At 67.6% G+C, this 25,484-nt stretch overlaps 2 protein-coding genes and 1 long non-coding RNA gene across 4 annotated transcripts; all 3 read left to right on the top strand.

Annotated features, from left to right (window-relative positions):
• The first annotated feature begins 1,566 nt into the window (after positions 1 to 1,566).
• On the top strand, positions 1,567 to 8,431 carry CTU1 (cytosolic thiouridylase subunit 1). The gene is made up of 4 exons (XM_064440193.1): positions 1,567 to 1,699; positions 3,711 to 4,269; positions 5,002 to 5,116; positions 6,842 to 8,431. The coding sequence occupies exons 1-4, from the start codon at positions 1,622 to 1,624 to the stop codon at positions 8,016 to 8,018; spliced, it is 1,929 nt and encodes a 642-aa protein (XP_064296263.1). The 5' UTR covers positions 1,567 to 1,621; the 3' UTR covers positions 8,019 to 8,431.
• Positions 8,432 to 8,499: 68 nt separating this feature from the next.
• On the top strand, positions 8,500 to 24,249 carry LOC135311047 (synaptophysin-like protein 1). The gene is made up of 5 exons (XM_064440192.1): positions 8,500 to 8,649; positions 18,717 to 18,835; positions 19,821 to 20,031; positions 22,421 to 22,597; positions 23,960 to 24,249. The coding sequence occupies exons 1-5, from the start codon at positions 8,581 to 8,583 to the stop codon at positions 24,074 to 24,076; spliced, it is 693 nt and encodes a 230-aa protein (XP_064296262.1). The 5' UTR covers positions 8,500 to 8,580; the 3' UTR covers positions 24,077 to 24,249.
• On the top strand, positions 21,133 to 22,412 carry LOC135311049 (uncharacterized). Of its 2 annotated transcripts, none has more exons than XR_010370947.1 (3): positions 21,133 to 21,481; positions 21,594 to 21,667; positions 21,931 to 22,412. It is a non-coding gene; the product is annotated as an uncharacterized LOC135311049 (long non-coding RNA). The 2 variants fall into 2 exon arrangements; XR_010370946.1 differs by having other exon boundaries at positions 21,530 to 21,667.
• Positions 24,250 to 25,484: the final 1,235 nt, after the last annotated feature.

The raw sequence follows: 25,484 nt of genomic DNA, 5'->3' as shown, positions 1-25,484 counted from the left end.
GAGTCCCCCTTGACCCCTGACCCCCCTTGACCCCTGAGCCCCCTCCCTGTGACCCCTGACCCCCTTGACCCCTGAGCCCCCTCCCCATGACCCCTGACACCCCCTTGACCGCTGAGTCCCCCGACCCCCAACCCACCCAGATGCCTGGGTCCCCCTTGACCCCTAATCCCGCTCTCTGTGACCCCTGACCCCCCCCCCAGAGACCTGAACCCCCCCGTGACCCATGACTCCCCCCAATGCCTGGCTCCCCCCATGACCCCTGACCCCCCATGACACCTGACCCCCCCCCAGACACCTGGGTCCCCTCGGGTGGGGGAGGGGCCTCACCTCTCTCGGCGGCCGCAAACCCTGTAAGAATTGGGGGGGGGGGGGGAAGGGGGGGCCATGAGCACCGCGCCCCTCCCCCCCCCAGACCCCCAGGGTGGGGGGAGGGGTGCCGGCATTCAGGGGGAACCTGGACATCCGGGCCCCTCCCCCACCCCAGAACTTCCCCTTTTGGTTTTCCCCGGGGGGGGAGGGGCGGGGGGTCCCCTGGACACCTGGGTCCCCCCGGGGTGGGGGAGGGGAGCACCCCGGATGCTTGGGTCCCCTTTTTGGGGGGGGGTGGGGGCTGGGGTGTCACTCACCGAGGAGCAGCAGGAGGAGGCTGGGGGGGCCCATGGTGGCAGCGGGTGTGAGCAGGGCGGGGACGCCTCGCCCTGACCACGGGAAGTGGGTGGCCGAGCCCCTCCCCCCACCCCCGCCTGGTCACTCGGGTCCCCTATCGGGGGGGGGGATGGGGGGCCCAGGACGCCTGGTCCCCTATGGGGGGTTTTGGGGGGGTCCCTGGGTCCCCTATCTATGGGGGGATCTGGGGGTCTCTGGGTCCCCCATGGGGAGGGTTTGGGGGGATTAATGATATATGGGTCTCTTATAGTGGGATTTGGGGTGTCCTTGGGTCCTCTATAGGGGGGGATGGGGGTCCCTGAGTTCCCTATGGGGGGATGGGGGGAGCCCCAAACACCTGGGTCCCCTATGGGGGGATTGGGGGGGGTCCCTGGGTCCCCTATAGGGGGGCATGGCGGGGGCCCCTGAACACCTGGGTCCCCAGTGGGGGGGTTTGGGGATATCTGGGTTCCCTATGGGGGGTCCCTGGACGACTGGGTCCCCTATAGGGGGGTTTGGGGGGGTCCCTGGTCCCCTATGGGGGGGTCACTGACACATGGGTCCCCTATGGGGGGGGGATGTGGGGGGTCCCTGGGTCCCCTATAAGGGGGGATGGGGGGTTTCAGATGCTCAGGTGCCCTATGGGGGAGAGGAAGGTGACCACCCCTACCCCCCATTTCCCCTTTAAAGGCGGGTCCATCTTTAGCCACGCCCCAATCCGGGTAGCCACGCCCCTTCTATAAGCCCCACCCAGCCAAAGGAGCCCCGCCCCTCCGCCATGTTGTAGTGCCCTGGGAGGTTTATGACGCCCCCGAGGGGGGGTAAAACTGCCCCGAAGGAGGGCTGAGAGTGCCTGGGGGGGTAGAGATGACCTCGAGGGGGTTTAATTACCCCGGAGGGGTTTAATTACGCCGGGGGAGCGTTAATTAACCCCGGAGGGGGGGGGCGTTAATCACCCTTCAGCCCCTCACTGCGCATGCGCCGCTCCCTCAGAGCCGGCGGGGGCGGGTCCGGCGCGCGGCGGATCCGGCGCACTCTGATTGGCCGCCGGGCGGTGAGTGGCGGCGGGCGGCGGTTGGGGGAGGCGGGCGGGGCCAGCGCGCGGCGGGGTGGGCGGGGCCAGCGCGCGGGGCGCGCCGGGAGGCAGCGGAGCGGCGCGAGGGTCGCCGCGTGCGTGCGGGAGTGACGTGGGCCCGGCGGGCGGAACCACTTCCGGTAGCGGACGGGGGGGGGGGGGGGTGGGCGATGGAAGGGTCCATTCGGGGGGGGCCGGGGGGGTCCTGGGGGGGTTGGGAGGGCTTTGGGGGACCCGGGGGGGGTTGGGGGGTCCCGGTTGGGCCCATTCCCGCCCGTGGGGGGGTTGGGGGGGCCGGGAGGGGCCATTCCCGCCCGTGCGGGGGGGTTTGGGGGTCCATTAAGGCTCCAGGAGGGTTTGGGGGCGCCCCAAGGGGGTCGTTGCTGGTTCTGGGGGGTGTGGAGCACCCATCGCACCCCCCACCCCAAAACAAGGGCACCCACATCCCTGGGGTCGTTTCCATTACCTTCCCCACCCCGGGGGACCCCCCCATCATGCCCCCCCACTTTCGGGGGGGTCCCTATCATCCCCCCCCCCCCCAGGCAGGGTTCCCCACCCTCGGAGGGCCCCCCAACACCCCCCACCCCCCCAATCCCCACGTTTAAGGGTGTCTCCCCCCCCATGGGGTTCCCCCCCCAACCCCCTGTATTCCCCCTCCCCAAACCCCCACCCTTGGGGTGTTTCCCCTCCCCCCAGGGGATTCCCCCTTCCCAACCCCCCCCCATTCCTCTCCAAACCCCACCACCCCCCAAAACCTCCCCCCCCAACCTTAGGGGTGTCTCCCACCCCCCCCCAAAGGGATTTCCCCCCTCCAACCCCCCCTTCCCCCCAACCCCCCCCTTAGGGGTATCTCCCCTCCCCAAGGGCTTCCCCCCCATTAACCCCCCCAACCCCCCCCTTAGGGGTATCTCCCCCTCCCCCAAGGGCTTCCCCCCCATTAACCCCCCCCTTTCCCCCCTATTAAGCCCCTGTAGACCCCCCCAAACCCCCCCCTTAGGCTTATCTCCCTGAGGGCTTCCCCCCCCATAACTGCCCCATTCCCCCCCGAACCCCCCCCTTAGGGTATCTCCCCTCCCCCAGAGGGGTTCCCCCCCCCTGTAACTCTCCCACCCCCCTCTTAGGCTAAAGTCCCTTCCCCCCAGGCTTCCCCCCCCACTAACCCCCCCGTAAGCCCCGCAACCCCCCTTTAGGGGTATCTCCCCTCCCCCCCAGGCTTCCCCCCCATTAACCTCCCCTTCTCCCCCCCCCTTCCCCCCCCATTAACCCCCCAACCCCCCCCCCTTAGGGGTATCTCCCTCCCCCCCAGGCTTCCCCCCCATTAACCCCCCCTTCCCCCCCCAACCCCCCCATTAGGGATATCTCCCCTCCCCCCCAGGCTTCCCCCCCCTTTCCCCCCCATTAACCCCCCCGTAACCCCCCACCCCTCCCCTTTATGGGTATCTCCTCCCCCAGAGAGCTTCCCCCCCCCATAACCGCCCCATTCCCCCCCCAACCCCCCCTTTAGGGTATCTCCCCTCCCCCAGAGAGCTTCCCCCCCATAACTGCCCCATTCCCCCCCCAACCCCCCCCTTTAGGGGTATCTCCCCTCCCCTCCAGGCTTCCCCCCCATAACCGCCCCATTCCCCCCCAACCCCCCCTTTAGGGGTATCTCCCCTCCCCCAGAGAGCTTCCCCCCCCCATAACCGCCCCCTTCCCCCCCCAACCCCCCCTTTAGGGGTATCTCCCCTCCCCCAGAGAGCTTCCCCCCCCCATAACTGCCCCATTCCCCCCCCAACCCCCCCCTTTAGAGGTATCTCCCCTCCCCCAGAGAGCTTCCCCCCCCCATAACCGCCCCCTTCCCCCCCCAACCCCCCCTTTAGGGGTATCTCCCCTCCCCCAGAGAGCTTCCCCCCCCCATAACCGCCCCCTTCCCCCCCAACCCCCCCTTTAGGGGTATCTCCCCTCCCCCCCGGGCTTCCCCCCCCCATAACCGCCCCCATCCCCCCCCCAGGTGCCAGCCATGCCCTCCCCCCGCTGCCGCCGCTGCCCCCTCCCCGCCTCCCTCCGTCGCCCCCGCACGGGCGAAGCCCTTTGCCGCCGCTGCTTCCTGGCCGCCTTCGAAGACGAAGCCCACCTGGCCCTGACGGGGAGGAAGAGGAGGCCGCCGAGCCGGGGGGACGCCGACGAAGGCCAAACCTCTCCCCCCGCCGCCCCGAAACCCGGCGACACTTTAGCCGTGGCGGCGTCGGGGGGCAAAGACTCCGCCGTCCTCGCCCACCTCCTGGCCCGGCTGGAAGCGCGGCACGGCGACGGTTACGGCCTCGTCCTCCTCTCGGTGGACGAAGGCATCGCCGGGTACCGGGAGGCGGCGCTGGGCGCCGTGCGACGCGCCCGCGGGGCCCTGCCCCTCCTCGTCCTCTCCCACCGCGAGCTCTTCGGCTGGAGCGTGGACGACGTGGCGGAGCGGCTCGGAGCCGCCGGCGGCAGCCGCTGCACTTTCTGCGGCGTTTTGCGCAGGCAGGCCCTGGAGAGGGGGGCCAGGCTGCTGGGGGTCGACTGGATCGCCACCGGTAAGGGCTGGGAGGGGCTGGGGGGGGACTGGGAGGGGGCTGGGAGGGGGCTGGGGGGGCTGGGAGGGGACTGGGAGGGGGCTGGGGGGGCTGGGAGGGGACTGGGGGGGGCTGGGAGGGGCTGGTAAGGATTTGGGGTGATGGGAGGGGACTGGGAGAGCACCAGGGAGCAGTGGGAGAGCACTGGGGGCACACTGGGAGAGCACTGGTGGGACACTGGGGGGCATTGGGAGAGCACTGGGGGGCACTGGGAGAGCACTGGGGGGCACTGGGAAAGCACTGGGGGACACTGGGAGGGCACCGGGGGATACTGGGGGGCACTGGGAAGGACTGGGAGAGCCTGGGAGAGCACTGGGGGGACACTGGGAGGGCACTGGGGGGCACTGGGGGATACTGCGGGGCACTGGGAGGGCACTGGGAAAGACTGGGAGAGCACTGGGAAGGACGGGGGGCACTGGGGGGGCACTGGGGGGGCACTGGGAGAGCACTGGGGGGGCACTGGGAGGGCACTGGGGGATACTGCGGGGCACTGGGAGGGCACTGGGAAGGACTGGGAGAGCACTGGGAAGGACTGGGGGGCACTGGGAAGGACTGGGGGCACTGGGAAGGACTGGGGGGCACTGGGGGGGCACTGGGAAGGACTGGGGGGCACTGGGGGGGCACTGGGAGGGCACTGGGAGGGCACTGGGAGGGCACTGGGAGCCCCGCCCCCCCCGACACGCGGCCCCGCAGGTCACAACGCCGATGACATCGCCGAGACCGTCCTGATGAACTTCCTGCGCGGGGACGTCGCCCGCCTGCGGCGCGCGGCCACGGGGGGCACTGGGGGGGCCCCGGGGGGCACTGGGGCGGCCCCGGGGGGCACTGGGGGGGCCCCGGGGGGCACTGGGGGGGCCACGGGGGGCAGTGGGGCGGCCACGGGGGGCACTGGGGCGGCCCCGGGGGGCACTGGGGGGGCCACGGGGGGCACCACGAGCCCTACAGACACTTGCAAGAAGCTCGTGGCCACCAAAAGCTCCACGGAGGCCACCAAGTCGCCCCTGGGGGCCATCGGCAGCCTCGTGGAGGCCACCCCGGTCTCCCCGATGGCCACCAACTCCCCGCAGCAGGCCCCGCCCCCGCAGCAGGCCCCGCCCCTGCAGCAGGCTGAGCCCTTGCTGGAGGCCCCGCCTCCCCCGCAGGCCCCGCCCCCGCCGCAGGCCCTGCTGGAGGCTGAGCCCCTGCTGGAGGCCCCGCCTCCCCCGCAGGCTGCGCTGGAGGCCCCGCCTCCCCTGCAGGCCCCGGCTCCCCCGCAGGCTGTGCTGGAGGCCCCACCTCCCCCGCAGGCCCCGCCTCCCCCGCAGGCTGTGCTGGAGGCCCCGCCTCCCCCACAGGCCCCGCCTCCCCCACAGGCCCCGCCTCCCCCGCAGCAGGCCCTGCTGGAGGCTGAGCCCCTGCAGCAGGCCCCGCCCCTGCAGCAGGCCCCGCCCCCACAGCAGGCTGTGCTGGAGGCCCCGCCTCCCCCGCAGGCCCCGCCCCCGCAGCAGGCCCTGCTGCAGGCTGAGCCCCTGCTGGAGGCCCCGCCTCCCCCGCAGGCCCCGCCCCCGCAGCAGGCCCTGCTGCAGGCTGAGCCCCTGCTGGAGGCCCCGCCTCCCCCACAGGCTGCGCTGGAGGCCCCGCCTCCCCCGCAGGCTGCGCTGGAGGCCCCGCCTCCCCCGCAGGCCCCGCCTCCCCCACAGGCCCCGCCTCCCCCGCAGCAGGCCCTGCTGGAGGCTGAGCCCCTGCAGCAGGCCCCGCCCCTGCAGCAGGCCCCGCCCCCACAGCAGGCTGTGCTGGAGGCCCCGCCTCCCCCGCAGGCCCCGCCCCCGCAGCAGGCCCTGCTGCAGGCTGAGCCCCTGCTGGAGGCCCCGCCTCCCCCGCAGGCCCCGCCCCCGCAGCAGGCCCTGCTGCAGGCTGAGCCCCTGCTGGAGGCCCCGCCTCCCCCACAGGCTGCGCTGGAGGCCCCGCCTCCCCCGCAGGCTGCGCTGGAGGCCCCGCCTCCCCCGCAGGCCCCGCCCCCGCAGCAGGCCCTGCTGCAGGCTGAGCCCCTGCTGGAGGCCCCGCCTCCCCCACAGGCTGCGCTGGAGGCCCCGCCTCCCCCGCAGGCCCCGCCTCCCCCGCAGGCTGTGCTGGAGGCCCCGCCTCCCCCACAGGCCCCGCCTCCCCCGCAGCAGGCCCCGCCCCTGCAGCAGGCCCCGCCCCTGCAGCAGGCCCCGCCCCCACAGCAGGCTGTGCTGGAGGCCCCGCCTCCCCCGCAGGCCCCGCCCCCGCAGCAGGCCCTGCTGCAGGCTGAGCCCTTGCTGGAGGCCCCACCTCCCCCGCAGGCCCCGCCTCCGCCGCAGACCTCATCCCCACTGAAGGCCACGCCCCTTCCGGAGGCCCCGCCCCCGCAGCAGGCCACGCCTCCCCCTCAGACCACGCCTCCCCACGCGGCTCCACCTGCCCCCCAGGCTCCGGCCCTGCCGCAGGCCCCATCCTCGCCGCAGGCCCCGCCTCCCCCGCCGCAGGCCCCGCCCCCGCCGCAGGCCCCGCCCCCCGCGGGCGGCCCCTGGCCGGCGGTGCCCCGCTGCAAGCCGCTGCGCCACGCGTACGAGAAGGAGATCGTCCTGTACGCCCGCTTCCGCGGGCTCGACTACGTGACGGCCGAGTGCGTCCACGCCCCCCGCGCCTTCCGCGGCCACGCCCGCGCCCTCCTCAAGGATTTAGAAGCCACCCGGGCGACGACGGTGGCCGCCCTGGGCCACTCGGGGCGGAGGCTGGCGGTGGGCGCCGAGGTGGCCACCAAGGCGCTGGGGGCGTGCGGGAGGTGCGGCTTCGCCGCCAGCCAGGCGCTGTGCAAGGCCTGCGTCCTGCTGGCCTCGCTGGAGAGGGGGCTACCGCGCCTCGGGCTGGGCAAGCGGGCGGGGCAGCTGGCCGCGGGGGCGGGGCCGCGGGCCGCGGGGGCGGGGGGTGGTCAAGATGGTGGTCGTTGGGGTTGTAGCTGTGGGGGTGGTGGCCGCAAAGATGGCGGCCACCAAGACGGTGGCCATCAAGGTGGTGGCCGCGAAGATGGTGGCCGCCGGGATTGTAGTTGTGGGGCTGGTGGCCACCAAGATGGTGGCCGTGGGGCTGGTGGCCATTGGGATGGTGGCCATCAGGATTGTAGTTGTAGGGCTGATGGCCACCAAGATGGTGGTCGTTGGGATGGGGGCCACCAAGATGGTGGCCGTGGGGCTGGTGGCCATTGGGATGGTGGCCATCAGGATTGTAGTTGTAGGGCTGATGGCCGTGGGGCTGGTGGCCGCAAAGATGGTGGCCATCAAGATGGTGGGCGTGGGGTTTGTAGCTGTAGGGCTGGTGGCTGTGGGGCTGGTAGCCAAGATGCTGGTGGCCATGGGGCCTGTAGCTGTAGGGCTGGTGGCCATGGGGCCGGTGGCTATGGGGCTGGTAGCCAAGATGCTGGTGGCCATGGGGCCTGTAGCTGTAGGGCCGGTGGCCACAAGGGCACGTGGGGGTCAGAGAGAGGTGGGACTGGTGGGGCAGGGCGCTGTGGGGCGGGTGACCCCGGGAAGGCGGGGCTGGAACGAGGCGGGGGGCGTGGTTACGGTGGGGGGTGGGCGGAGCAAGGGGTGGGCGGGGCCGAGGGGGAGGGGGCGGAGGTGGAGGTGGTGGGCAGAGGGGGTCGGACGGTGCGGCGGCGGGTGGTGGGGCTCGGCCAGGTGCGGGGAGCCCTCAACATCTGGGACTTCTAGGGGGGCAGCTGGGGGGCACTTGGGGGTCCTGGGTGGCAGTTGAATGGACTTAGGGGGCAGTTGGGGATCCTGGGGCACAGTTGAATGGACTTAGGGGGCAGTTGGGGGTCCTGGGGCACAGTTGAATGGACTTAGGGGGCAGTTGGGGGTCCTGGGTGGCAGTTGAATGGACTTAGGGGGCACTTGGGGGTCCTGGGGAGCAGCTGGGGGGCACATGGGGGTCCTGGGTGCAGTTGAATGGACGTGGGGGGCAGCCGTGGCTCCCGAGTGACTCTCGGGGGTACCGGGGGGGGGGGCTGAGGGACCCTGGGGCGGAGTGGGCGTGTCTGTTCAGCCTTATGCAAATCTTGTGTGCCGCGTGGGCGTGGCCATGCAAATGAGAGCCGCTGTATTAAAGCCAAATCACACAGGAACGAGTCCGTTATGCAAATGAGCGCGTTACGGGGCGGGGTTTTATGCAAAGCAGGCGGAACCGCGCGGGTGACGTCGGATCCGGCGTCGGGCGGCGCCGCTTCCGTCGCGGTCCGTGACGTCACTTCCGCCCGCGGGCTGGCGGACCAAGATGTCGGGGCTACGGCTGGATCTTGGGCCGGCGCGTGAGCCCTTGGGGCTGGTGCGGGGCCTGCAGTGGGTGCGTGTCACTGGTGTTACTGGTGTTAGTGGGAGGGGGCCGGGGGAGCCCCCGGGGGCGCTGCGGGGCCTGCAGTGGGTGCGTGTCACTGGTGTTACTGGTGTTACTGGGAGGGGGCCGGGGGAGCCCCCGGGGGCGCTGCGGGGCCTGCAGTGGGTGCGTGGGTCACTGGTGTTACTGGTGTTAGTGGGAGGGGTCCGGGGGAGCCCCCGGGGGCGCTGCGGGTCCTGGGGCGGGTGCGTGGGTCACTGGTGTTACTGGTGTTACTGGGAGGGGCCGGGGGAGCCCCCGTGGGCGCTGCGGGGCCTGCAGTGGGTGCGTGGGTCACTGGTGTTACTGGTGTTACTGGGAGGGGCCGGGGGAGCCCCCGGGGGCGCTGCGGGTGGTGGGGCGGGTGCGTGGGTCACTGGTGTTACTGGTGTTAGTGGGAGGGGTCCGGGGGAGCCCCCGGGGGCGCTGCGGGGCCTGCAGTGGGTGCGTGGGTTACTGGTGTTACTGGTGTTAGTGGGAGGGGTCCGGGGGAGCCCCCGGGGGCGCTGCGGGGCCTGCAGTGGGTGCGTGTCACTGGTGTTACTGGTGTTACTGGGAGGGGCCGGGGGAGCCCCCGGGGGCGCTGCGGGGCCTGCAGTGGGTGCGTGGGTCACTGGTGTTACTGGTGTTACTGGGAGGGGCCGGGGGAGCCCCCGGGGGCGCTGCGGGGCCTGGGGCGGGTGCGTGGGTCACTGGTGTTACTGGTGTTAGTGGGAGGGGTCCGGGGGAGCCCCCGGGGGCGCTGCGGGGCCTGGGGCGGGTGCGTGGGTCACTGGTGTTACTGGTGTTAGTGGGAGGGTTCCGGGGGAGCCCCCGGGGGCGCTGCGGGTGGTGGGGCGGGTGCGTGGGTCACTGGTGTTACTGGTGTTAGTGGGAGGGGTCCGGGGGAGCCCCCGGGGGCGCTGCGGGGCCTGCAGTGGGTGCGTGGGTCACTGGTGTTACTGGTGTTAGTGGGAGGGGGCCGGGGGAGCCCCCGGGGGCGCTGCGGGTGGTGGGGCGGGTGCGTGGGTCACTGGTGTTACTGGTGTTAGTGGGAGGGGTCCGGGCGAGCCCCCGGGGGCGCTGCGGATCCTGGGGCGGGTGCGTGGGTCACTGGTGTTACTGGTGTTAGTGGGAGGGTTCCGGGGGAGCCCCCGGGGGCGCTGCGGGGCCTGCAGTGGGTGTGTGGGTCACTGGTGTTACTGGTGTTAGTGGGAGGGGTCCGGGGGAGCCCCCGGGGGCCCTGCGGGGCCTGGGGCGGGTGCGTGGGTCACTGGTGTTACTGGTGTTAGTGGGAGGGGTCCGGGGGAGCCCCCGGGGGCGCTGCGGGGCCTGCAGTGGTTGCGTGGGTCACTGGTGTTACTGGTGTTAGTGGGAGGGGTCCGGGGGAGCCCCCGGGGGCGCTGCGGGTCCTGGGGCGGGTGCGTGGGTCACTGGTGTTACTGGTGTTAGTGGGAGGGGTCCGGGGGAGCCCCCGGGGGCGCTGCGGGTGGTGGGGCGGGTGCGTGGGTCACTGGTGTTACTGGTGTTAGTGGGAGGGGGCCGGGGGAGCCCCCGGGGGCGCTGCGGGGCCTGGGGCGGGTGCGTGGGTCACTGGTGTTACTGGTGTTAGTGGGAGGGGTCCGGGGGAGCCCCCGGGGGCGCTGCGGGTCCTGGGGCGGGTGCGTGGGTCACTGGTGTTACTGGTGTTAGTGGGAGGGGGCCGGGGGAGCCCCCGGGGGCGCTGCGGGTGGTGGGGCGGGTGCGTGGGTCACTGGTGTTACTGGTGTTACTGGGAGGGGCCGGGGGAGCCCCCGGGGGCGCTGCGGGGCCTGCAGTGGGTGCGTGGGTCACTGGTGTTACTGGTGTTAGTGGGAGGGGGCCGGGGGAGCCCCCGGGGGCGCTGCGGGGCCTGCAGTGGTTGCGTGGGTCACTGGTGTTACTGGTGTTAGTGGGAGGGTTCCGGGGGAGCCCCCGGGGGCGCTGCGGGGCCTGCAGTGGGTGCGTGGGTCACTGGTGTTACTGGTGTTAGTGGGAGGGTTCCGGGGGAGCCCTCGGGGGCGCTGCGGGTCCTGGGGCGGGTGCGTGGTTTACTGGTGTTACTGCTGTTACTGCTGTTACTGCTGTTACTGCTGTTACTGCTGTTACTGCTGTTACTGCTGTTACTGCTGTTACTGCTGTTACTGCTGTTACTGCTGTTACTGCTGTTAGTGGGAGGGGTCCGGGGGAGCCCCCGGGGGCGCTGCGGGGCCTGCAGTGGGTGCGTGTCACTGGTGTTACTGGTGTTAGTGGGAGGGGTCCGGGGGAGCCCCCGGGGGCGCTGCGGGGCCTGGGGCGGGTGCGTGGGTCACTGGTGTTACTGGTGTTACTGGGAGGGGTCCGGGGGAGCCCCCGGGGGCGCTGCGGGGCCTGGGGCGGGTGCGTGGGTCACTGGTGTTACTGGTGTTAGTGGGAGGGGTCCAGGGGAGCCCCCGGGGGCGCTGCGGGTCCGGGGGCGGGTGCGTGGGTCACTGGTGTTACTGGTGTTAGTGGGAGGGGTCCGGGGGAGCCCCCGGGGGCGCTGCGGGGCCTGCAGTGGGTGCGTGTCACTGGTGTTACTGGTGTTAGTGGGAGGGGTCCGGGGGAGCCCCCGGGGGCGCTGCGGGGCCTGGGGCGGGTGCGTGGGTCACTGGTGTTACTGGTGTTACTGGGAGGGGTCCGGGGGAGCCCCCGGGGGCGCTGCGGGGCCTGGGGCGGGTGCGTGGGTCACTGGTGTTACTGGTGTTAGTGGGAGGGGTCCGGGGGAGCCCCCGGGGGCGCTGCGGGGCCTGGGGCGGGTGCGTGGGTCACTGGTGTTACTGGTGTTAGTGGGAGGGGTCCGGGGGAGCCCCTGGGGGCGCTGCGGGGCCTGGGGCGGGTGCGTGGGTCACTGGTGTTACTGGTGTTAGTGGGAGGGGTCCGGGGGAGCCCCCGGGGGCGCTGCGGGGCCTGCAGTGGGTGTGTGGGTCACTGGTGTTACTGGTGTTAGTGGGAGGGGTCCGGGGGAGCCCCCGGGGGCGCTGCGGATCCTGGGGCGGGTGCGTGGGTCACTGGTGTTACTGGTGTTACTGGGAGGGTTCCGGGGGAGCCCCCGGGGGCGCTGCGGATCCTGGGGCGGGTGCGTGGGTCACTGGTGTTACTGGTGTTAGTGGGAGGGGTCCGGGGGAGCCCCCGGGGGCGCTGCGGATCCTGGGGCGGGTGCGTGGGTCACTGGTGTTACTGGTGTTAGTGGGAGGGGGCCGGGGGAGCCCCCGTGGGCGCTGCGGGGCCTGCAGTGGGTGCGTGTGTCACTGGTGTTACTGGTGTTAGTGGGAGGGGTCCGGGGGAGCCCCCGGGGGCGCTGCGGGGCCTGCAGTGGGTGCGTGTCACTGGTGTTACTGGTGTTAGTGGGAGGGGTCCGGGGGAGCCCCTGGGGGCGCTGCGGGGCCTGGGGCGGGTGCGTGGGTCACTGGTGTTACTGGTGTTACTGGGAGGGGCCGGGGGAGCCCCCGGGGGCGCTGCGGGGCCTGCAGTGGGTGCGTGTGTCACTGGTGTTACTGGTGTTAGTGGGAGGGGTCCGGGGGAGCCCCCGGGGGCGCTGCAGCTCCTGGGGCGGGTGCGTGGGTCACTGGTGTTACTGGTGTTAGTGGGAGGGGTCCGGGGGAGCCCCCGGGGGCGCTGCGGGGCCTGGGGCGGGTGCGTGGGTCACTGGTGTTACTGGTGTTAGTGGGAGGGGGCCGGGGGAGCCCCCGGGGGCGCTGCGGGGCCTGGGGCGGGTGCGTGGGTCACTGGTGTTACTGGTGTTAGTGGGAGGGGTCCGGGGGAGCCCCCGGGGGCGCTGCGGGTGGTGGGGCTGGTGCGTGGGTCACTGGTGTTACTGGTGTTAGTGGGAGGGGTCCGGGGGAGCCCCCGGGGGCGCTGCCGGTCCTGGGGAGGGTGCGTGGGTCACTGGTGTTACTGGTGTTACTGGGAGGGGTCCGGGGGAGCCCCCGGGGGCGCTGCGGGTCCGGGGGCGGGTGCGTGGGTCACTGGTGTTACTGGTGTTAGTGGGAGGGGTCCGGGGGAGCCCCCGGGGGCGCTGCCGGTCCTGGGGAGGGTGCGTGGGTCACTGGTGTTACTGGTGTTACTGGGAGGGGTCCGGGGGAGCCCCCGGGGGCGCTGCGGGTCCGGGGGCGGGTGCGTGGGTCACTGGTGTTACTGGTGTTAGTGGGAGGGGTCCGGGGGAGCCCCCGGGGGCGCTGCGGGGCCTGCAGCGGTTGCGTGTGTCACTGGTGTTACTGGTGTTAGTGGGAGGTGGCCGGGGGAGCCCCCGGGGGCGCTGCGGGTCCTGGGGCGGGTGCGTGGGTCACTGGTGTTACTGGTGTTAGTGGGAGGAGTCCGGGGGAGCCCCCGGGGGCGCTGCGGGTCCTGGGGCGGGTGCGTGGGTCACTGGTGTTACTGGTGTTAGTGGGAGGGGTCCGGAGGAGCCCCCGGGGGCGCTGCGGGTCCTGGGGCGGGTGCGTGGGTCACTGGTGTTACTGGTGTTACTGGTGTTAGTGGGAGGGGGCCGGGGGAGCCCCTGGGGGCGCTGCGGGGCCTGGGGCAGGAGCGTGGGTCACTGGTGTTACTGGTGTTAGTGGGAGGGGTCCGGGGGCGCCCCCGCGGGCGCTGCGGGTCCTGGGGCGGGTGCGTGGGTCACTGGTGTTACTGGTGTTAGTGGGAGGGGTCCGGGCGAGCCCCCGGGGGCGCTGCGGGGCCTGCAGTGGGTGCGTGGGTCACTGGTGTTACTGGTGTTAGTGGGAGGGGGCCGGGGGAGCCCCCGGGGGCGCTGCGGATCCTGGGGCGGGTGCGTGGGTCACTGGTGTTACTGGTGTTAGTGGGAGGGGGCCGGGGGAGCCCCGGGGGCACTGCGGGGCCTGGGGCGGGTGCGTGGGTCACTGGTGTTACTGGTGTTACTGGTGTTAGTGGGAGGGTTCCGGGGGAGCCCCCGGGGGCGCTGCGGGTCCTGCAGTGGGTGCGTGGGTCACTGGTGTTACTGGTGTTAGTGGGAGGGTTCCGGGGGAGCCCCCGGGGGCGCTGCGGGTCCTGGGGCGGGTGCGTGGGTCACTGGTGTTACTGGTGTTACTGGTGTTAGTGGGAGGGGTCCGGGCGAGCCCCCGGGGGCGCTGCGGGGCCTGGGGCGGGTGCGTGGGTCACTGGTGTTACTGGTGTTAGTGGGAGGGGTCCGGGGGAGCCCCCGGGGGCGCTGCGGGTCCTGGGGCGGGTGCGTGGGTCACTGGTGTTACTGGTGTTAGTGGGAGGGGTCCGGGGGAGCCCCCGGGGGCGCTGCGGGGCCTGGGGCGGGTGCGTGGGTCACTGGTGTTACTGGTGTTAGTGGGAGGGGTCCGGGGGAGCCCCCGGGGGCGCTGCGGGGCCTGCAGTGGGTGCGTGTGTCACTGGTGTTACTGGTGTTAGTGGGAGGGGTCCGGGGGAGCCCCCGGGGGCGCTGCGGGGCCTGGGGCGGGTGCGTGGGTCACTGGTGTTACTGGTGTTAGTGGGAGGGGTCCGGGGGAGCCCCCGGGGGCGCTGCGGGGCCTGGGGCGGGTGCGTGGGTCACTGGTGTTACTGGTGTTACTGGGAGGGGCCGGGGGAGCCCCCGGGGGCGCTGCGGATCCTGGGGCGGGTGCGTGGGTCACTGGTGTTAGTGGGAGGGGCCGGGGGAGCCCTTGGGGGCGCTGTGGGGCCTGGGGCGGGTGCGTGGGTCACTGGTGTTACTGGTGTTAGTGGGAGGGTTCCGGGGGAGCCCCCGGGGGCGCTGCGGGTCCTGGGGCGGGTGCGTGGGTCACTGGTGTTACTGGTGTTAGTGGGAGGTGTCCGGGGGAGCCCCTGGGGGCGCTGCGGGTCCTGGGGCGGGTGCGTGGGTCACTGGTGTTACTGGTGTTAGTGGGAGGGGTCCGGGGGAGCCCCCGGGGGCGCTGCGGGGCCTGCAGTGGTTGCGTGGGTCACTGGTGTTACTGGTGTTAGTGGGAGGGGTCCGGGGGAGCCCCCGGGGGCGCTGCGGGGCCTGGGGCAGGTGCGTGGGTCACTGGTGTTACTGGTGTTAGTGGGAGGGTTCCGGGGGAGCCCCCGGGGGCGCTGCGGGTCCTGGGGCGGGTGCGTGGGTCACTGGTGTTACTGGTGTTAGTGGGAGGGGTCCGGGGGAGCCCCTGGGGGCGCTGCGGGTCCTGGGGCGGGTGCGTGGGTCACTGGTGTTACTGGGAGGGGCCGGGGGAGCCCCCGGGGGCGCTGCGGGGCCTGCAGTGGGTGTGTGGGTCACTGGTGTTACTGGTGTTAGTGGGAGGGGTCCGGGGGAGCCCCCGGGGGCGCTGCGGGGCCTGGGGCGGGTGCGTGGGTCACTGGTGTTACTGGTGTTAGTGGGAGGGGTCCGGGGGAGCCCCCGGGGGCGCTGCGGGGCCTGCAGTGGGTGTGTGGGTCACTGGTGTTACTGGTGTTACTGGGAGGGGCCGGGGGAGCCCCCGGGGGCGCTGCGGGGCCTGCAGTGGGTGTGTGGGTCACTGGTGTTACTGGTGTTAGTGGGAGGGGTCCGGGGGAGCCCCCGGGGGCGCTGCGGATCCTGGGGCGGGTGCGTGGGTCACTGGTGTTACTGGTGTTACTGGGAGGGGCCGGGGGAGCCCCCGGGGGCGCTGCGGGGCCTGGGGCTGGTGCGTGTGTCACTGGTGTTACTGGTGTTAGTGGGAGGGGTCCGGGGGAGCCCCCGGGGGCGCTGCAGCTCCTGGGGCGGGTGCGTGGGTCACTGGTGTTACTGGTGTTAGTGGGAGGTGTCCGGGGGAGCCCCCGGGGGCGCTGCGGGGCCTGGGGCGGGTGCGTGGGTCACTGGTGTTACTGGTGTTAGTGGGAGGGGGCCGGGGGAGCCCCCAGGGGCGCTGCGGGGCCTGGGGCGGGTGCGTGGGTCACTGGTGTTACTGGTGTTAGTGGGAGGGGTCCGGGCGAGCCCCCGGGGGCGCTGCGGGTCCTGGGGCGGGTGCGTGGGTCACTGGTGTTACTGGTGTTAGTGGGAGGGGTCCGGGGGAGCCCCCGGGGGCGCTGCGGGGCCTGCGGTGGGTGCGTGTGTCACTGGTGTTACTGGTGTTAGTGGGAGGGGTCCGGGGGAGCCCCCGGGGGCGCTGCGGGGCCTGGGGCGGGTGCGTGGGTCACTGGTGTTACTGGTGTTAGTGGGAGGGGTCCGGGGGAGCCCCCGGGGGCGCTGCGGGGCCTGGGGCGGGTGCGTGGGTCACTGGTGTTACTGGTGTTACTGGGAGGGGCCGGGGGAGCCCCCGGGGGCGCTGCGGGGCCTGGGGCGGGTGCGTGGGTCACTGGTGTTACTGGTGTTAGTGGGAGGGGGCCGGGGGAGCCCCCGGGGGCGCTGCGGGGCCTGCAGTGGGTGCGTGGGTTACTGGTGTTACTGGTGTTAGTGGGAGGGGTCCGGGGGAGCCCCCGGGGGCGCTGCGGGGCCTGGGGCGGGTGCGTGGGTCACTGGTGTTAGTGGGAGGGGCCGGGGGAGCCCCTGGGGGCGCTGCGGGGCCTGGGGCGGGTGCGTGGGTCACTGGTGTTACTGGTGTTAGTGGGAGGGTTCCGGGGGAGCCCCCGGGGGCGCTGCGGGGCCTGGGGCGGGTGCGTGGGTCACTGGTGTTACTGGTGTTAGTGGGAGGGTTCCGGGGGAGCCCCCGGGGGCGCTGCGGGTCCTGGGGCGGGTGCGTGGGTCACTGGTGTTACTGGTGTTAGTGGGAGGTGTCCGGGGGAGCCCCCGGGGGCGCTGCGGGTCCTGGGGCGGGTGCGTGGGTCACTGGTGTTACTGGTGTTAGTGGGAGGGGTCCGGGGGAGCCCCCGGGGGCGCTGCGGGGCCTGCAGTGGTTGCGTGGGTCACTGGTGTTACTGGTGTTAGTGGGAGGGGTCCGGGGGAGCCCCCGGGGGCGCTGCGGGTCCTGGGGCGGGTGCGTGGGTCACTGGTGTTACTGGTGTTAGTGGGAGGGTTCCGGGGGAGCCCCCGGGGGCGCTGCAGGTCCTGGGGCGGGTGCGTGGGTCACTGGTGTTACTGGTGTTAGTGGGAGGGGTCCGGGGGAGCCCCTGGGGGCGCTGCGGGTCCTGGGGCGGGTGCGTGGGTCACTGGTGTTACTGGGAGGGGCCGGGGGAGCCCCCGGGGGCGCTGCGGGGCCTGGGGCGGGTGCGTGGGTCACTGGTGTTACTGGGAGGGGCCGGGGGAGCCCCCGGGGGCGCTGAGGGTCCTGGGGCGGGTGCGTGGGTCACTGGTGTTACTGGTGTTAGTGGGAGGGGTCCGGGGGAGCCCCCGGGGGCGCTGCGGGGCCTGGGGCGGGTGCGTGGGTCACTGGTGTTACTGGTGTTACTGGGAGAGGCCGGGGGAGCCCCCGGGGGCGCTGCGGGGCCTGGGGCGGGTGCGTGGGTCACTGGTGTTACTGGTGTTAGTGGGAGGGGCCGGGGGAGCCCCCGGGGGCGCTGCGGGGCCTGGGGCGGGTGCGTGGGTCACTGGTGTTACTGGGAGGGGGCTGTCTGGGAGTGGGAGGTTGGGACTTTGTTGAGGTTGGAATTAAGTTGGGTTCCCGTAAAATTTCATTTTCTGAACAGAAATAAAACAAATAGTTTTACCCAAAGCAATAAAAAGTGAATTTTAATAATTAAAATTTTAAGATTAAGTCTAAAACTGTAAATTTTATGGAAAAAAATTAGTTAAAAAGTGGAATTTAACAATTATGTGTGGGCATTAAATTTTTATACAAAAATTGGATTTTCAGCAGAAAAGTTTAAATGAGGTAAATTGTTTGTATTAATGTTTTTAGAAAGTGGAAAATTTGGAATAATTACAAGTTTTGCTGAAATAGATGTAATTAGCTTATTTTTGTCGGAGCTGCTCCGGGGTCAGTCGTTGCTCCAAACTCCCCCATTTCTGCCTCTTCTCCCCTAAGAATTCAATTTTTTGGCTGTTTTATCAACCAATCATAGATTCTGGTGAAAATCGTCCCCCTTTTTGTCAGTTTCTTTTTTTTTTAAAGTTTAAATTAAAAATTAAATTTCAATTGGAGGTGTAAAAGCCCTTTTCTTGTTGTTTTCCCCCTAATAATTCACTTTTTTTGCTGGGTTTTATGGGTTTTTTTGGTTGAACTCTGGTTTCTGCTTCATTTGGTGAAAATATCTCATTTTTATGGCTTTAGATGTAAAAATTTTATATTTTTTTGAAGAAAAATGGTAAATTTTGTGTTTTGTTTGGTGCCATAATTTAAAATTTCCATTTTTTAATTGGCTAATCATTATTTTTGTTTTTATGAAAATGTGGGGGGTGTTTCTGGTTTTTTTCAGGACCTTAGATTGGGGAATTTGAATTAAATCTATTGTAAAATTCCCTTTCTTGATTCTTTTTCCTTCAATAATTCAATTTCTTGGCTGGATTTTTTAGAGCTAATCATTTTTTTTGCATTTTTTTGATGAGCCACTTTATATGTTTCTCGTTCATTTATTTGCTGAACCTTAGATTGAAAAATTCCAATTAGATAATTTTAAAAATGAAAAGTTTAAAACCCCGTTTTTGGTTGTTTTTCGCTCCGTAACTCAATTTCTTCGTTCTTTTTCGGGTCGTTTTTGTTGTTGCTAATCATCATTTTTGCTTTTATTTAATAAAAATCCAATTTTTTGCTCTTATGTTTTCTCCAGCAGCTGGGAATTAAAAGCTGAAATTGAAATTTGGGGGAAAATTTGGGTGAAAATTTGGGGGAAGTTGGGGAAAATTTGGGGGAAGTTGGGGAAAATTTGGGGGAAGTTGGGGAAAATTTGGGGGAAGTTGGGGAAAATTTGGGGGAAGTTGGGGAAAATTTGGGGGAAGTTGGGGAAAATTTGGGGGAAGTTGGGGAAAATTTGGGGGAAAATTTGGGGAAAATTTGGGGGAAAATTTGGGGGGAAGTTGGGGAAATGGAAAATTTGGGGGGAAGTTGGGTGAAAATTTGGGGGAAAGTTGGGGAAAATCCCTTTTTGGCTCTTCCCCTCCCCCAATAATTCAAAATTGTGATCTTTTCCCCCGGCTAACGAACGTGGGGTATTTTGGGGCTGAAAATGCCTTTTTTCCCCGCTTTTCCCGGCAGTTTTTCTCCATCTTCGCCTTCGGCACCTGCGGCGGCTACAGCGGCACCGTCTCCTTCTGGGTGAGCTGCTGGGGGCAGCCCAACACCACCGTCAGCGCCCCCGTCGCCTACCCCTTCCGGTGAGCTGCCTGCCGATTGGCCGCGTGGGGCCTGGGCGGGGCCGCCGCCGCCCCCCATTGGTGGGCAAAGGGAAGGGGGTGGGAACCCAGCCCGGGGTGGGGTGGGGGTGGGCGGAGCTGTCTTGGCCGCTCGGCTCTGCCGGGAGGGGAGGGCGGGGGGGTTGGTCTGGAGCGACCAATGGGATCCCGCGAAGCTCCGAGTGGGAGGAGACAGGGCGGTGATGGACGGTTGGGGTCGTAGGGGCGGCCAATCAGAAGCCGTAGGACGTGGGGGGTGGGGAAGGGAGGCGTGGGAAGGGCTGGGAGGTGGATGAAGGTCCAATAGGGAACGAGGAGGTCAAGAAGGTCTCTCAAAGATGGAGGGGGAAGAAGAGAAGCAGCGATTGGGTGTGGGAGCTGTGCGGTGGCCAATCAGAAGCCGTAGGACGTGGGGGGTGGGGAAGGGAGGCGTGGGAAGGGCTGGGAGGTGGATGAAGGTCCAATAGAGGACGAGGAGGTCAAGAAGGTCTCTCAAAGATGGAGGGGGAAGAAGAGAAGCAGCGATTGGGTGTGGGAGCCGTGCGGTGGCCAATCAGAAGCCGTAGGACGTGGGGGGTGGGGAAGGGAGGCGTGGGAAGGGCTGGGAGGTGGATGAAGGTCCAATAGGGAACGAGGAGGTCAAGAAGGTCCCTCAAAGCTGGAGGAGGAAGAAGAGAAGCAGCGATTGGGTGTGGGAGCCGTGCGGTGGCCAATCAGAAGCCATAGGACATGGGGGGTGGGGAAGGGAGGCATGGGAAGGGCTGGGAGGTGGATGAAGGTCCAATAGAGGACGAGGAGGTCTTCTCCAACACGGTGACGGAGAGGGGTGGTGGTTGGGCGGGGGCGGGGCCGTACCCTCGGCCAACCAGCAGCTGGAGGCCGCGGTTGAGAGAAAGCCCTTGGAAGGGATTGGGCGCGGGCGGGAGAGGCCCCGCCCCCAAAGCCACGCCCCCGCCCTCTCCCCCAGGTTGAACTACGCCACCTTCACGCCCTCGTTGGCCAACATGTGCAACAAGACGTGGGAGGCCGACGTCCACCTGGTGGGGGACTTCTCCTCCGCCGCCCAGTTCTTCGTCACGGTGGCCGTCCTCGCCTTCCTCTACAGCATGGCCGCCCTCGCCATCTACCTGGGCTACTTCCACCTCTACCGCGGGGCGGGCGGGAAGCTGCCCTTGGCCGTGAGTCCGTCCTGGTCTTCCTCCTCCGTCTGTCCGTCTTGGTCTTCCTCGCTTGTCCATCTATGTTGGTCTTCCTCCTCCGTCTGTCTTGGTCTTCCCTGTCTGTCCAGCTTGGTCTTGGTCTTCCTCACCTATTTCTCTGGCCATCTTGGTCTTCCTCCGTCCGTCCGTCCGTCCATCTTGGTCTTCCTCCGTCCGTCCGTCCATCTTGGTCTTCCTCCGTCCGTCCGTCCATCTTGGTCTTCCTCACCCATTTCTCTGGCCATCTTGGTCTTCCTCACCCATTTCTCTGGCCATCTTGGTCTTCCTCCGTCCGTCCATCTTGGTCTTCCTCCGTCCGTCCATCTTGGTCTTCCTCCGTCCGTCCATCTTGGTCTTCCTCCGTCCGTCCATCTTGGTCTTCCTCCGTCCGTCCATCTTGGTCTTCCTCCGTCCGTCCATCTTGGTCTTCCTCCGTCCGTCCATCTTGGTCTTCCTCCGTCCGTCCATCTTGGTCTTCCTCCGTCCGTCCATCTTGGTCTTCCTCCGTCCGCCCGTCCCTCTTGGTCTCCCTCCCTCCGTCTGTCCGTCCGTCCATCTTGGTCTCCCTCCCTCCGTCTGTCCGTCCGTCCATCTTGGTCTCCCTCCCTCCGCCTGTCCGTCTGTCCGCCCGTCCCTCTTGGTCTCCCTCCGCCTGTCCGTCTGTCCGCCCGTCCCTCTTGGTCTCCCTCCGCCTGTCCGTCTGTCCGCCCGTCCCTCTTGGTCTCCCTCCGCCTGTCCGCCCGTCCCTCTTGGTCTCCCTCCGCCTGTCCGTCTGTCCGCCCGTCCCTCTTGGTCTTCCTCCTCCGCCATGGTCTTCCCCGTCCCTCTGTCGGCCTTGGTCTTCCCTGTCCGTCCGTCCGTCCCCGCCCCCCTCTCCTGCCCTGTGATTGGCTGAAGCCCCACGGTTGACCAACAGCTTCCCGTAACACCTTGTAGCTCCTCTACGGGGTGACCCCGTTGCCCGGACGACGACTCCCATGAGCCTTTGCGCTCCCCGCCCCGTTGTGGGGCATCATGGGAGTTGTCGTCTTGCCCCTCCCCCACGTGTTGGGGGGAGGGACCCACGGTGGGGGGGGAGGAGGCGGGGGTTGGGGGGATGGGGGACATTTTGGGGTGGGGGTCAATAACCCCCCTCTGAACTTCTCTCCTGCTGCTGCCACGGATAGGACGCGGGGTAAGTGCCCCCACCCCCTTTTTGGGGGGGCTTATCCCCACCCCAGACCCCCGCTTTTTACCCCAAAAATTGGGGGGGGGGGAGGAGGGAACAGCCTGTGACCTGGGTGCAAGAATTGGGGTCCCCCACTACCAGTATGGGGAGAGTGGGGTGGTGGGGCCCCCCACCTTCCCAGTCCCAAGGTTTTGGGGTCCCCCGGGCTGTAGAACTTGGGGTCCCCCAAGGGATTTGGGGTCTCTTCCCTCCATCCCCCAGGTTTTGGGGCCCCCTGAGGGATTTGGGGTCCTCTCCTCCATCCCCCAGGTTTTGGGGTTCTCCCAGGTCTCTGGGACTTGGGGTCCACCACGATTGTTCTCTCATACGCCAGGTTTTGGGGTCCCCCAATGTCTGTAGAACCTGGGGTCCCCTGAGGGATTTGGGGTCCTCTCCTCCATTGCCCAGGTTTTGGGGCCCCCCATGTCTGTAGAACTTGGGGTCCCCCAAGGGATTTGGGGTCTCTTCCCTCCATCGCCCAGGTTTTGGGGCCCCCTGAGGGATTTGGGGTCTCTTCCCTCCATTGCCCAGGTTTTGGGGCCCCCCATGTCTGTAGAACTTGGGTTCCCCTGAGGGATTTGGGGTCTCTTCCCTCCATCGCCCAGGTTTTGGGGCCCCCTGAGGGATTTGGGGTCCTCTCCCCCATCCCCCAGGTTTTGGGGTCCCCCCAGATTTTGGGGTCCCCCCAATATCTCTGGAACTTGGGGTCCACCACAATTGTCCCCTCCATCGCCCAGGTTTTGGGGTCCCCTAAGGGATCTGGGGTCCTCTCCTCCATCCCCCAGGTTTTGGGGTCCCCCCAGATTTTGGGGTCCACCAATATCTCTGGAACTTGGGGTCCACCACAATTGTCCCCTCCATCGCCCAGGTTTTGGGGCCCCCTGAGGGATTTGGGGTCCTCTCCTCCATCCCCCAGGTTTTGGGGTCCCCCCAGATTTTGGGGTCCACCAATATCTCTGGGTTTTGGGGTCCACCACAACTGTTCCCTCCATCGCCCAGGTTTTGGGGTCCCCTGAGGGATCTGGGGTCCTCTCCTACATCGCCCATCTTCTGGGGCGCCCCAACTCCCAAACCAACCACACCATGTGTCATCCCTCCCCCTCCCCCAATATTTTTGGGGTCCCCCTAACCCCTCCCCCCATGTCCCCGTGCCCCCCCCAGGACTTCTTGGCCACCGTGAGCTTCTCCTTCCTGTGGCTCGTGAGCTCCTCGGCGTGGGCCAAGGCCCTCGCGGACGTCAAGGCCTCGACGGCGGCCCCCCTCCCCAGCTGCGACCGCCCCGCCGTCGCCTGCTTCCCCGCGGGGGTCACACCCATGGGGTCCCTCAACGTCTCCGTGGTGGGTCCCCGGAGCGGGGGAGGGGGAAACGGAGGCAGGGGTGGGTGCTCGGGGTGGGGGGGTCCTTGAGGAACCTCTTGAAGTTGTTGGGGCTCGAGGCTGGGGCTCGAGGCTGGGGTTCAACGTTGGGTTGAGGCTCGAGGCTGAGGTTCAACGTTGGGTTGGGGTTCGAGGCTGGGGTTCAACGTTGGGTTGGGGTTCGAGGCTGGGGTTCAACGTTGGGTTGGGGTTCGAGGCTGAGGTTCAACGTTGGGTTGAGGCTCAAGGCTGAGGTTCAACGTTGGGTTGAGGTTTGAGGCTGGGGTTCAATGTTGGGTTGAGGCTCGAGGCTGGGGTTCAACGTTGGGTTGGGGTTCGAGGCTGGGGTTCAACGTTGGGTTGAGGCTCGAGGCTGGGGTTCAACGTTGGGTTGGGGTTCGAGGCTGGGGCTCGAGGCTGGGGTTCAACGTTGGGTTGAGGCTCGAGGCTGAGGTTCAACGTTGGGTTGAGGTTTGAGACTGGGGTTCAACGTTGGGTTGAGGCTCGAGGCTGGGGTTCGAGGCTGGGGTTCAACGTTGGGTTGAGGCTCGAGGCTGGGGTTCGAGGCTGGGGTTCAACGTTGGGTTGGGGTTCGAGGCTGGGGTTCAACGTTGGGTTGGGGTTCGAGGCTGGGGTTCAACGTTGGGTTGAGGCTCAAGGCTGGGGTTCAACGTTGGGTTGGGGTTCGAGGCTGGGGTTCAACGTTGGGTTGGGGTTCGAGGCTGGGGTTCAACGTTGGGTTGGGGTTCGAGGCTGGGGTTCAACGTTGGGTTGAGGTTCGAGGCTGGGGTTCAACGTTGGGTTGGGGTTCGAGGCTGGGGTTCAAGGCTGGGTTGGGGTTCGAGGCTGGGGTTCAACGTTGGGTTGAGGCTCGAGGCTGGGGTTCAACGTTGGGTTGAGGCTCGAGGCTGGGGTTCAACGTTGGGTTGGGGTTCGAGGCTGGGGTTCAACGTTGGGTTGGGGTTCGAGGCTGGGGTTCAACGTTGGGTTGGGGTTCGAGGCTGGGGTTCAACGTTGGGTTGGGGTTTAATGTTGGGTCTCGAGGCTGGGTCTTGAGGTTGAGGCTGGAGGCTGGGGTCCAACGTTGGGTTGAGGTTTAATGTTGGGGCTCGAGGCTGGGGCTCAAGGCTGAGGCTCAACATTGAGGCTCGAGGCTGGGGTTCAACGTTGAGGCTCAGTGTTGGGTCTCGAGGCTGAGGCTCAGTTTTGGGTGGGGGAAACTGAGGCAGAATTGGGGGGGGGGTTTTGGGGGGGGGTTGGAGGCGCTGGGGTGGGGGTGGGGGGTGGTTTTGGGGGCGGGGGGAGGGGCGGGTGATCTATAACACCCTCCATCCCACCTCCCAGATCTTCGGCTTCCTCAACTTGGTGCTGTGGCTCGGCGGCTCCTGGTTCGTCTACAAGGAGACCAACTTCCACCGCCCGGCCCCGCCCTCCGGCCCCGCCCCGCCGGCCGCCATGTAACCCCGCCCCACCCCGGCGCGGCTCTATGGGGGGGTGGGGGGTGGGGCAGGGCGTGTCCCCGCCCCCTCCGGCCCCTTCCCAACCGCCTCGTCCCACCACGTGGTTGTCACCGGCGCCACCTTGAGCCGTTCCCCGGGGGAGACGCCCCCAAATCTTGTTCCTTCTCGGTTTTATTTCATTGGGTGGATTTTTCGGGGGGGGGGAGGGGGAGATATTTGCTAAATTTCAAGGTTTTGGGGCATTTTGCGCGGGATTTTGTGGGTGCTGTGGGTTTTTTAAGCTTATTTTATTGCCGGAGGGGACGGGAGGCGCCCGGTGGGTGGCGCCGGGACAAAGAAGGTCAAAGCGTTCCTCAGGGCGGGGTGGGTGCGGCCCGGTCGGGGGCTGGGTGGGGGCCCGGCAGAGCCGCGTCCGCCCCACGGCACGGGCGGCGTCGGCCTCTTCCGATTGGCTCTGGGTGCGGATCAGCCGTGATTGGAGCAGAGTGAGGCGGGGTTACCTGGGCGATGAGGTCAGAGTGACCTCGACTCCTCCAGGCTCTTCTGATTGGGCTGTGTTGGGATTGGTCAAGTTAGTCTTGACTTGGCTTGACCGTTGGTTGGGTTAGACCAGGTTTAAGTTGGCCATGCCTGACTGGCTCGTGGTAGACCTCGGTTGACCTTTGGTGGTCACTTAGTCCCGGACCTGGGGTTGGATGAGGCCCAGATTGGCCCATTCCAGCTGGCCTGGGTAGGGATTGGTCAAGTTACTCTTGACTTGGCTTGACCGTTGGTTGGGTTAGACCAGGTTTAGGTTGCCCTTGCCTGATTGGCTCGTGGTAGACCTCGGTTGACCTCCAGTGGTCGCTTAGTCCAGACCTGGGGTGGGACGAGGCCCAGATTGGCCCATTCCAGCTGGCCTGGGTAGGGATTGGTCAAGTTAGTCTTGACTTGGCTTGACCGTTGGTTGGGTTAGACCAGGTTTAAGTTGGCCATGCCTGATTGGCTCGTGGTAGACCTCGGTTGACCTTCAGTGGTCGTTTGATCTGGACCTGAGGTTGGTCATCCCTAGGGGGGTTGGACCAGGCCGGGATTGGCCAATTGCTGTTGGGTTGGGCGGGGACTGGCTCCCATTGGCCAAGACTTGGGTTGGGTTGGTCAAGAACAGGGGGGGCCGTTAGTGCTCGGCCAGATCCAGGTCTGGACCTGGCCATTGGTGGCTGGGGTGGAGCAGATCTGGCCTGGCCTCCTCCGATTGGCCCAGTCCAAAGCTGATTTGGCCTTTGTTGGTTGCTTTGATCTGATTGGTTGTCGGTGGTTGAGCTGGTTTTGGTTTCGGTTGGGTTCTTCGAGGCCTGGGTGGGTCATCGTGGTTGGCCTCTTCCCATTGGCTCCTTCAAGACTCGGTTGAGTTTGCATCTCCCTGCTTG

The sequence above is a fragment of the Phalacrocorax carbo genome, unplaced genomic scaffold, assembly GCF_963921805.1.
Source record: "Phalacrocorax carbo unplaced genomic scaffold, bPhaCar2.1 SCAFFOLD_163, whole genome shotgun sequence".
In the NCBI taxonomy this organism is placed as follows: Eukaryota; Metazoa; Chordata; class Aves; order Suliformes; family Phalacrocoracidae; genus Phalacrocorax; species Phalacrocorax carbo.
The sequence above is the reverse complement of the archived record's forward strand: the minus strand, read 5'-3'. Positions and strand labels throughout refer to the sequence as shown.

Bases quoted from the DNA above. Each gene is read 5' to 3' on its own strand.
- CTU1 (XM_064440193.1), top strand. From the start codon at position 1,622: ATGCGCCGCTCCCTCAGAGCCGGCGGGGGCGGGTCCGGCGCGCGGCGG. The intron at 1,700-3,710 runs GTGAGTGGCGGC...TCCCCCCCCCAG, and splicing joins CTCTGATTGGCCGCCGGGCG to GTGCCAGCCATGCCCTCCCC. The intron at 5,117-6,841 runs GGCGGCCCCGGG...CGGCCCCTGGCC, and splicing joins GGGGCCCCGGGGGGCACTGG to GGCGGTGCCCCGCTGCAAGC.
- LOC135311047 (XM_064440192.1), top strand. From the start codon at position 8,581: ATGTCGGGGCTACGGCTGGATCTTGGGCCGGCGCGTGAGCCCTTGGGG. The intron at 18,836-19,820 runs GTGAGCTGCCTG...CCTCTCCCCCAG, and splicing joins CCCGTCGCCTACCCCTTCCG to GTTGAACTACGCCACCTTCA. The intron at 20,032-22,420 runs GTGAGTCCGTCC...TGCCCCCCCCAG, and splicing joins GCGGGAAGCTGCCCTTGGCC to GACTTCTTGGCCACCGTGAG.